This window comes from Doryrhamphus excisus, linkage group LG5 (genome assembly GCF_037039965.1).
Source record: "Doryrhamphus excisus strain RoL-2023G ecotype Guam linkage group LG5, RoL_Dexc_Guam_v1.1, whole genome shotgun sequence".
NCBI lineage: Eukaryota > Metazoa > Chordata > Actinopteri > Syngnathiformes > Syngnathidae > Doryrhamphus > Doryrhamphus excisus.
Genome location: NC_136361.1, coordinates 24,567,688 through 24,578,953, shown reverse-complemented (window position 1 = coordinate 24,578,953; position 11,266 = coordinate 24,567,688). Strand labels below are relative to the sequence as shown.

The 11,266-nt window shown below is 47.4% G+C and overlaps 1 protein-coding gene across 1 annotated transcript; it reads left to right on the top strand.

Moving 5' to 3' along the window:
• Window positions 1–927: 927 nt before the first annotated feature.
• sox4b (SRY-box transcription factor 4b) lies at window positions 928–5,265 on the top strand. The gene has a single exon (XM_058053158.2). It carries the CDS (start codon window positions 1,584–1,586, stop codon window positions 2,832–2,834), a length of 1,251 nt encoding a protein of 416 aa, XP_057909141.2. The 5' UTR covers window positions 928–1,583; the 3' UTR covers window positions 2,835–5,265.
• Window positions 5,266–11,266: the final 6,001 nt, after the last annotated feature.

Genomic DNA, 11,266 nt, shown 5'->3' with positions numbered 1-11,266 from the left:
GCCAGATGCTGGATGCCAGATGCTGGCTCTACTGTGTTGCCTGTCCAACTTCTGTGCACCGCAGCTTAGAGGAGTCCTGTCCGGCTCTGCGACGCCATCTAGCGGCAGTCAGCGGTATAATGAGTGCCTGCTCTTTCTCTCCCGTTTGGCTCCTTCAGTAGCTACTTGCAAAAGAGGTTTGTTTGATTTCCTTTCTCAGTGTCGCCGTCATTTGGCAGGACCAAATGATGGCACAGCAACACCTTTTCAAGTCAATTGTGAAACCGTGAAAATATGTGTGGAAATGTTGTCATTGTTGTGTAGTAAAGTGTGCATGTTTATTCCTGGTGCTCAATAACGAGGCTTCCACGTCGCCCTGTTGTTCGTGTCGTTTTACATGGCTGATTGGTGAGGATCCAGATATGCACACATTATACTCCCTTCTCCTCTCCTCTCCTCTCCTCTCCTCTGCCGGGTTCTGCAAAAGAGCGCCCAACCGGAGAGAAAGAGAGAGAGACTCCTGGAATGAGCCAAGCATCTGAGGAGAGAGACATTATTCTACTCTATGAGGCTCAGCTGCGGTTGCTCAGCGTTGTTTAACGCTCCTTCCTCACATGTGGATAATGTGGACAGATGATTGTATTTCTATTAGAATTACTATTGCATTTTCTTCTTTTGAACGTATTTGAAATGTTTTTCAAGTTGAGACACGTGCTCCAGAATCTACCCATTATGTGTTTTATATGTGGAGAAATTAAAAAGATGAATATATCAAGGTGCATATTTCTTGAATTGACATTTACAAAGACTGCTACAAAGTGTTGTCAAAAATATACTTGGGAGTATGTATATGAATATGTAGTATTTGGAGTATATGCAGGAGTACATGGAGTATGTTAATAGCATACACATGGTCCTGCCGGCAGGGGAAGAGGGGGGCGGTGTTAACATAAGCCAGCGTCTCTCTTAAAAAAATGGAAGTTTCTTGTTGTATTCTGGAATGAGGTCAGACACGAGGCTCCTCATTGCACGCGCTGATTATTATTAGATTCTATTTTGGACCAATCGGCGTCGAGGTGGGCGTTGCCTTGGCGCCGAAGCAGGCTAGCGACAGCCTCCCATTGGCTTATTTTTTATCACCGCTGTATCCGTGGAAGGGATAAATGCATGCAAAGGTAGACGGGACCGGAGGGCTGCTTGAAACTCCGCTACAAGTCCACGGATGGAGGGAGGACTGTGTCGTTCACTCTAGGCTCCCTTTCCCCCATTTCCGCCCTCAGCACGCATGGCTTTTGTCTCTAGGAGAGGGGACTCGGGCCGATGCAGAGAAAAGCACGTCTAGCCTTTTGTAGCGGCGGCCACTCGGGCTGCAGCCGGCATCAGACTGTGTGCGCCGCCTTATTGATTTGTGCCACGCCGGAGGAGGAGACTCATTGATCAGACACTCAAAAGACTGGGAGTTACACTTGGTGTTGTTTGATGGCCACACTGGACTGAGCATTTGAACACTCGATTCCAAACATCACGGGAGTGACATTTGTTCATTTGAAGTCAACTCCCACTCGGAGGGGACAAAAAGCTGAGTTTGGGAGAAGAGAGGCAGCATGGTGCAGAAGATGAGCCACACCGAGAGCACAGCCGAGGCGCTTTCCTCCTTCTTCGGCGGGGATTCGAGCTCCGGGGCGTGCATGGATTTGGACCCAGCCGCCTCGCCTCTCTCCCCGGGATCCACAGCCTCCTCGACGGCCGGGGACAAGCTTGGAGACAACCCGGCGTGGTGCAAAACTCCAAGCGGCCACATTAAAAGACCCATGAACGCCTTCATGGTGTGGTCCCAAATCGAGAGAAGGAAGATTATGGAGCAGTCTCCGGACATGCACAACGCCGAGATCTCCAAGCGGCTGGGGAAGCGATGGAAGCTCCTCAGAGACAGCGACAAGATCCCCTTCATCCGGGAGGCGGAGCGGCTGAGGCTCAAGCACATGGCGGACTACCCCGACTACAAGTACCGGCCCAGGAAGAAGGTGAAATCGAGCACTTCCAAGCCGGGGAGTGGCGGGGAGAAGGGGGAGAAAGTTAACCCGAACAGCACCAGCACCAAGTCGTCGTCATGTTCGCGGAAGAACGGATCCAAATCACCCAGCAGCAGCAGCAGCAGCAGCAGCAGCAGCAGCAGCAGCAGCAAAGCCCATAAATCACTTTTCGGCAGCAGCAGCGCCACCAAAGCCCCACCGTTGAACTCTGAGCAGCCGGCCGAGCACCACCACAACTCCCTCTACAAGTCCAAGTCGACAGCCAAGCAGGTACCGGAGGGAAGGAGGGCCAAGCGGGTGTACCACGTCTACGGGGGCGGCTTGAGCGTCAGCCCCGCGTCCTCGGTCGCGGTCCCGGCCAGCCCCACGCTGAGCAGCTCGGCGGACTCCAGCGACCCGCTCAGCCTGTACGAGGACACGGCCAGCGGCAGGGAGGAGGGCGGCGAGTCCCCGGGCGGCGGCAGCGGCAGCCTGGGCGGGTCCTCGGAGCGTCACGGCGGGCAAACGCACAGCAGTCGGCGGGCTTCCTCGCCGACACCCTCCGGCTCTCACTGCTCCGCCTCCTCGTCGTCGTCGTCGTCCTCCGAGGACGAAGAGTTCGAGGACGACTTGCTCGACATGAACCCGAGCCCCAACTTTGACAGCATGTCGCTGGGGAGCTTCGGCTCCTCGGTGCTGGACAGGGACTTGGATTTGAACTTTGAGTCCGGCTCCGGCGGCTCCCACTTCGAGTTCCCCGACTACTGCACGCCTGAAGTCAGCGAAATGATTTCCGGGGACTGGCTGGAGTCCACCATTTCCAACCTGGTGTTCACGTACTGACGACGGAGCGGGGCACGCCGACAACCACACACAGCCCCCGGGGTTCCGGACAGGAGCGGGCGGCCACTTCCTGCATTGTCTCCGAACTAGCAGACAAGCAAGAACCCACTCGAACTGGCGCCCGGTGCCGCTTCTCGGCTGCGAGTGCTTCGAAAGCTCAACTTTTAAAGTGGAAAAAGAGCCTTTTGACGGGCAACTTCGCTCGGGATGTGCGGACGCGGAGGGCTGAATCACAGGCCGGCATGGAGGGGTGCAAGGCGGGAGGGAAGGGAAGAAATGTGACACCGGTTGGGTTTCCTGTCGAGGACCCGCTCGGTGGCGAACCGGTTGACCCGAACAACTTTACTGTGATTGATTTGCACGTTATGCGGTCCGCCGTTCACTTAATCAATGTTGTTGCTGATTGATTTCTAAAGGGACGTTTCTCACAGCTTTTTACCGATTTGCCAAGTGACTTTCACCACTAAAGGTACACGACTTGCTATCATTTTTTACCGTGGTGTGTCACCGAGGGATTTTTTAAAATGAAAAGAGGTGGGTTGATGTTTTTTTATTTTTTTATTTTTCTCAAATGCAACAAAAAAAAAAACAAAAACAAAGAGAGAAAATAAGAAAAAAAGTGAAGCATGATAGCCTACTCTGTTCCTATCTTGTGCTAACATTTGATGTGAGACTGCCAAAGCAGTTCCAATCTAGTATTAGGGTTATTTCAACAAATAGGTAGCCTCGTTTCACTTTCTACCACAAAAGGACGCTGAAATAATCACCAGCTGTTTTAATATTTCAAACTTCAGGATTCAAACGCAACTACAAATCAGTGCTGAACTTTATACTTGTGTTCTTTACTCTTCAGGACCAAATTGATCATTTTTGGACAAAGGCTTCACCCACTGTTTTGTTTTATACATTTTGTACGGGATCTTGTATTTCTATACGGGGCCGAACATTCAACAGTCCCGGTTTGTTTTTCCTCAGCTATTTGTCAGTCTGTCATGTTTTCTTCTCAGGCGAAGGGCTAGACTTTGAAAAACACACAACTTTCATTTCTTTTTGATATTGCAATGGACACACTTTTGGACACGTAAAAGATAGGAAACAGTTTGATTTATTTTCTCAGTGTATTTTTGTACAAATCTATATGGAGAGGGAGGAGTCAACCACGGGGGTGTGTAGCCTCGCCTACTCATTCCGCTGCGTTGGCTTTCCTGACTTTAAAACCTTCATGGCTGGTTTTCATGCTGCTTTCACGTGCTGTCGGAACGCTCACGCTCGCTCTTTTGTTGACTTGCCCGCTCACATCCAGCCAGCCGAACGACCGTAGTACACTGTGGCGGTCATTCGCTGACGTGGGATCGATCACTCATTTGGCTATTTTTTGAAGCATCACCAGCAATCACTCGGAAGAGTCCATGATGTCGAATTTGAAACGTATCCCAATTGATATGGTGGATTTGGCTTTACCATTATGGTATGCAGTGTACACGTGATGCCGATTTCCCCAACAGCACATGAAGGCAGCACCAGTCTTTGTGTCAGACTACCTTCTACGTTTACAGTGGCCGTCACGTGAACTGATTATTGCCAGAGGCCGTTCCTGTGGAGTATTGCTTTTAACAGTCGCTCTCTGGAGCCGCCGCTCCGTTCCTCAACATTTCTCTCTGATATCTTGCCTACAAAAACAAAGGAGGAGATTGTAGCTTTAAATCGGACTTACCGCTTGATGTTTTCATGGACCGATGTCAAAGTCGTCCACCAGCCACTGGATGGGAGAGGCTATCTTTTTAGAAAGCAAACAAGGATGACAACATCAAGCTATTCAAATTGCTGACTTGAGTTCCGCAACATCTACTTGTACTGCGTTTCTCATTGTATTTGAATATATAACCTTTTCTACTTGTTGGCTAACTATTAGATAATAATTGTTTAGTAACTTTATGGCATGGTGAATAGCATTTGTACTTCGGATTCAGGTTACTTAGTTGTTGTGTTTTTCAGAAAAAAATGAGGAAAAATGATACTCAATCTTTGTATATTTGACTGTATCATAAAGCAAAAGATTGTGTGTTTATGTATGTTGTTACTCTCAAGGACAGGCACTGTCTAGAACGACTATCTTTTACACATCCTTACTTACACTCGAGGTGGTCAGTTCAGGACTGTTTTTTATACATATATATCAAAGCCTTTTTAAATATATTAACTTTATTTTTCATCCATCCTGTGCAATATGCTGTGTAGAATGATCATGTATTGTCTCTAATCATGCCATAAACAAAGGAACCACCTTTTTTGAGACTCAGAGAAAGGGAGAGAACTCATGCCAGCTAAATCGTGTCCATTCACTGCCTGTCAGATTGATGATAGAACCTTGTGTACAGAACTTTTTCATGGAAGGAAATAAATATCAGCTGGAACTGAAGCTCTAAAACTATTGTCTCCTCAACTCTTTGCCTTTCTTACACTCCGCGTGCTGCCTTTTAGCTACGACACCCCCGCTTTAAACTGGAAATCACCAAACGTAACCAACGACTAGTCTTGAGACAATTGGCCTGTTGTGGTGCCGCCTTTCTTCTCCGTATTCCTGCACACAAAGGCCCATCTCAGCGGAGCCCTCGGGGAAACATTACATTGCTCTACACTGAATGCCTCGGATGCGACAGACTGGTAAACAATCAATGTATTGTTTTCTTAAGTTATACTGTGTGTAGTAATTGGAATACTATGTACTACGTGCATCTTCTCTTCACTTTGACAAAATTAGTGGATTATAGATGCGGTGAGTACACGTTAGCCTTTAGCGCTCAGTCAGCTGCATGAAGTGTATGTTTACAGTGTGATGCAGTACTGCGTGTACTTTGGCTTGCATGGGACTGACATGACTCACCCCGGGTGGCATTCTCCTCATACTCTGGTGTCTGAAACTTCAAAATGCCTCACAGAAGTCATAAGTCCAGACGAGCCTTGGAAAGTGGAAGATGCCTGACTTATGTGCCTGCCTTCTCTCTGAGTTAGTCACTAGTTAGTCCAAGTGTAGCCGTAGTTTAGTTAGTCCAAGTGTAGCTGTAGTTTAGTTAGTCCAAGTGTAGCCGTAATTTAGTTAGTCCAAGTTAGCCGTAGTTTAGTTAGTCCAAGTGTAGCATGTAGTTTAGTTAGTCCAAGTGTAGCCGTAGTTTAGTTAGTCCAAGTGTAGCTGTAGTTTAGTTAGTCCAAGTGTAGCCGTAGTTTAGTTAGTCCAAGTGTAGCTGTAGTTTAGTTAGTCCAAGTGTAGCCGTAGTTTAGTTAGTCCAAGTTAGCCGTAGTTTAGTTAGTCCAAGTGTAGCCGTAGTTTAGTTAGTCCAAGTGTAGCCGTAGTTTAGTTAGTCCAAGTGTAGCCGTAGTTTAGTTAGTCCAAGTGTAGCATGTAGTTTAGTTAGTCCAAGTGTAGCATGTAGTTTAGTTAGTCCAAGTGTAGCATGTAGTTTAGTTAGTCCAAGTGTAGCCGTAGTTTAGTTAGTCCAAGTGTAGCCGTAGTTTAGTTAGTCCAAGTGTAGCCGTAGTTTAGTTAGTCCAAGTGTAGCCGTAGTTTAGTTAGTCCAAGTGTAGCATGTAGTTTAGTTAGTCCAAGTGTAGCATGTAGTTTAGTTAGTCCAAGTGTAGCATGTAGTTTAGTTAGTCCAAGTGTAGCATGTAGTTTAGTTAGTCCAAGTGTAGCCGTAGTTTAGTTAGTCCAAGTGTAGCCGTAGTTTAGTTAGTCCAAGTGAAGCATGTAGTTTAGTTAGTCCAAGTGTAGCCGTAGTTTAGTTAGTCCAAGTGTAGCATGTAGTTTAGTTAGTCCAAGTGTAGCCGTAGTTTAGTTAGTCCAAGTGTAGCATGTAGTTTATTTAGTCCAAGTGTAGCCATGGTTTAGTTAGTCCAAATGTAGCCATGGTTTAGTTAGTCACAGTGTAGTCGTAGTTTAGTTACAGTGTAGCCGTAATTTACTTTGTCGTAGTTTAGTTTAGTCACAGTGTAGCTGGAGTTTAGTTAGTCACAGTGTTGTCGTAGTTTTCTCTGTCGTAGTTTAGTCAGTCACAGTGTAGCCGTAGTTTAATTAGTCACAGTGCAGTCGTAGTTTGCTTTGTCGTAGTTTGGTCTGTGTGTCTGTTGGTGTGGGTGGTGTATTGCAATGTTTCCACCCACTGCTCCATTCCCATCTGGATGCAACCATGTATTCATATTATTATAACACATATTTTTCAACCTGCCAAAAAAGCCCCCCAAATCCCAGGAACGTTTGTGGGTGAACAAGGCCTCAGTATGATGATTATTGGCTCGGACTTTAACACTGTGTGAAAATACTTCATACATTGTACATTGATTTGTGGCTTGAAGGATTACTTAATAGTGAAATGTATCATTGTTAAAATACCGAGGTAACAATGACGGACTGACTACAGTATAAACGTGAAATGTTAGATACTGGCAGTAGAATAGAATGTACCTGAATCTACATCAGTGATGACGCCGTTATCTTGCAGCCACAACAAATCAATGTTTCACTGCAGCACAATGTAGCACAATGCAGCATAATGTAGCACAATGTAGCACAATGTAGCCCAATGTGTAGCGCATTAGCAATGGATGCATAGATGGTAAGAGCACAGTCTGGTGAACAGACAGGCTGTGATGACCAAGGTCACATCTGCTGATAAGACCAAGCGTGCGTGTCTGCATTGCAGTGTGTCAGCCATGAAAAGAATCCGAGTCAATTCAACCCAAAAGTCACCCAGTTTATAAGCAGTACAAGTGCAGCCCTTAGTAGCCAATTATGCAGCATATTTGGGTATGATATTCATTCATATGATGAGGAAATACATGATAAATATGAGGCTTTCATGAGGGCCTCATTCAACATCCCAGCAGCTGTCATCCCAGGGCTCCTTTCCATACGCTCTGCCGCCACGCTGGTTATGTATTTAAAGAGATTGTATTCCAGCAGTTGTGTTGGATTCTGGCTGGCTGATGTTCAGACGCTCATGGTTTCCCTTCCCCCCTCCCAGACAGATCTTTACTGTGGGGGAGGGGCTGCTTTAGTAGCAGTCAGCCAAGGGCCCTCCAGCGAGCTGACAAGCATGTCTGCCTGTCTAGGTCTGTGTGTATCTAGTGTGTGTGTGTGTGTGTGTGCGTGTGCGTGTGCGTGTGTGTGTGTGTCATGGCTAAAATGTTATTGCGTGCAATGAACGACAGGACAAGGATATCCCTACAGTGAGAGCAGACATTGTGTGTCTGCCTCCTTCTGATGATTTATGGAGCGCAGATGACTTTTTGATGGTTGGTGCTGCTTTTCTGTCAGACGGTGCTTTCAATGAACACCGATCAAATTCTGATGTAACATTCTTGTGTACAATGCAGTTCACTTCATTAGCGTCGGGACGTTTGTCTGTTGACCTGTGATGCAGAGTGGTGGCCATTTCCTCCTGTGTTGTATTCTTGTATTTGGATGACATTTCATTCAACTACATTCATTTCACCGTCTGCTCATTTTTATGCAACGTTGCATGCAGCACGTAGCACGCAAAATGTCATTGTGTAATAGAAACTACAGGAGCAAGACCTACAGTAAATTCATCACAAGTGCACAGTAGCAGGTATGTCCTTAAAAAATAAAATATATCATCTACTGCGGTGTTTTCAACACATCATGTTTCCAGCGCAACTTCATGAATCCTGAACTGATTTTTTTAAGCATGTTGGTGTGTAAGCACTCGCAGCACCACAGCAGTCCACTGATTCATCCATTTATCCCAACAGTGCGTGGATGGGAGTAATTACTGACTCCACACTAACATAAATATTTCCACATCCCTTTCAGCAGTCATTCTGTGATCCCTGTTGTAGATTATTTTATTCCTTAACCCCCGCTCATAAATATGTATCACGCATGGATATAATATCACCAGCATGCCATATAATCTTGCACATTTCCAAAGAGCAGCAGCACCTCAGCATGTGCATTAAGCTCCTCCGAGCTCTAGGAAGCCTGTTCATGCAGGCCCATGCTGGCCCATGCGGGCTCATGCAGGCCCATGCTGGCCCATGCGGGCTCATGCAGGCCCATGCTGGCCCATGCGGGCTCATGCTGGCCCATGCGGGCTCATGCAGGCTCATGCTGGCCCAAGCGGGGTCATGCAGGCTCATGCTGGCCCAAGCGGGCTCATGCTGGCTCATGCTGGCCCATGCGGGCTCATGCAGGCTCATGCTGGCCCAAGCGGGGTCATGCAGGCTCATGCTGGCCCAGGCGGGCTCATGCAGACTCATGCGGGCTCATGCTGGCCCAAGCAGGCTCATGCAGGCCCATGCTGGCCCATGTGGGCTCATGCAGGCTCATGTGGGCTCATGCGGGCTCACGCAGGCTCATGCTGGCCCATGTGGGCTCATGCAGGCCCATGCAGACTCATGCGGGCTCATGCTGGCCCAAGCAGGCTCATGCAGGCCCATGCTGGCCCATGCGGGCTCATGTGGGCTCATGTGGGCTCATGCGGGCTCACGCAGGCTCATGCCTAGCTCAGCTGACTCCTCAGTGGGAGACATGCAGGCATGAGATGGGGAGAACTGGGGAGTGGAGCGGGACAGGCTCGCTGCTGGAGTCAGTGGTCCAGTAAAACCACAGCAGGCTCGCTGCTGGAGTCAGTGGTCCAGTAAAACCACAGCAGGCTCGCTGCTGGAGTCAGTGGTCCAGTAAAACCACAGCAGGGGGGATAAGAGCTCTGCTAGAGGCTGGGTGAAGAGAGCCATGATTGTATCTGCTCAGCTCTCGTCCCAAGGTGGGCTGGATGGGTAGTCATGGTGCTATGAGTATTTCTTTATTTCTATTTATGTACCAGACTCAACCTGCATGTTTTGACTATTGAGTCAAATTCCTGCCCTTCATTATGTGTGTGGTTCCCTCTGTGGTTCTCTGTAGCATTAGCATTAGCACAAACAGAAATGTGAAGGAAAAACAGGCTTTGCCCACTCAGACAGCTGGTTGGAGAACGTACTCCTGTGCTGTTTTCCACCTTGCCAAAGTAGTACAGTTGAACCTTGGTTAGCGTCCGCCCTGGTTAGCATGTTTCTCAGTTAACGTCCAAAATTGACACCAAAATGTTGCCTGTTTGCATATATTTTCCAGTTAACATACAACGTGGTGCACATCTTGCCACCTTATTAATACACCGTCCAAGTCCAACTGTCTTTTGAACGTATTTTTATCACTCATCCTTGGCTGGCAATCGGAACTGGCAGTCGTTTCTTCAATGATGTCATCAATGGTTGACACAAAATGTTAACACGAAACACAGATTTACAATTCATTACAAATAAATATAAATGACAAATGAAAGGAATACATGAACATTTATGCTTACTTTTGCCTTCATTGAAGGCACGACTGTTCCCAAAGATGTGATCTGGCAGCGAGAGCAACACCTTCCTGTTCTTCTTGAGTTGCTTCTTGAGTTCGCCTCCTTCAAAAAAAAATTCTAGCAGTTTTTTCTTTGATTCCATTTTCGGTTACCGAGGTGAGAAACACGTCTGAACTCGAGAACTAACTCATAGCAAAACCAGAAGATGGCGTTGAAGAGGAAGGGGTTGGTCTTGCTTCCACGTGGAGTCGTTGGAACGGTCCCATTGGAGATGAACTTAGCCTTTCGTTTCCATGCATTTGGAAGAGTTTTCTGCATGAATCGATCGGCTTTCATTGGTTAGTGGTGAGGAAGGGAAATGAGTGAGACGCATTGCAGAGCTTAGAGTGGGAGTCTCTAACTCCGTTTACCTGGGGTCCGCTGGGGGCAGGGTCTGGGTGGGGCCGGGCCGAGCCGCATCAAGTACTGGGAGTAGGGTTGCCCACGATACGCTACGATATGCCATAACCACAATAAATACATCATGTAATTTGGCTTTCAGCTGGGATAGACTCCAGCTTAGAAAAGAATGTCTTTGTTTGTGCAAACAGGATTTTAGTCCAGACGTCTGAAACACAGTCAAGCTATTTTAACGTCATTCATGAAAGTCATCTCATGTCGTAGGAGCATGCCAGAAGAAATATTTTTATATCGGTTACACTCCTCTTCATTGTCTAGTCGCAGGTCATGCTGCAAACAACCCGCAGACCACAGGTTTGAGGCCCCAGGCTTAGGGTGTCGTTATGTCTATTGTTGTCAGTCATCATCGGGGTAGACCTGTCTCCACGGTCTAAAGCCAGCCCCCATTGGCTCTTCATGGGGCGGGCGTCCAAGGCTTGACTCCCGCGTCCCGACGTTAGCAAGCGCTAACATCGGGAACCAAAAAAGGACGTAGCTATGAAATATGAAATATGATGCTGTAGACAAAACAACAACGTCCCTTCCTTTGTTTCCTGCCTATCTAATATTCCTAATATTCATGGAAGTGTGTATTTCCTGTGAAGATGTGAGTATAACATGTATACACAGTAT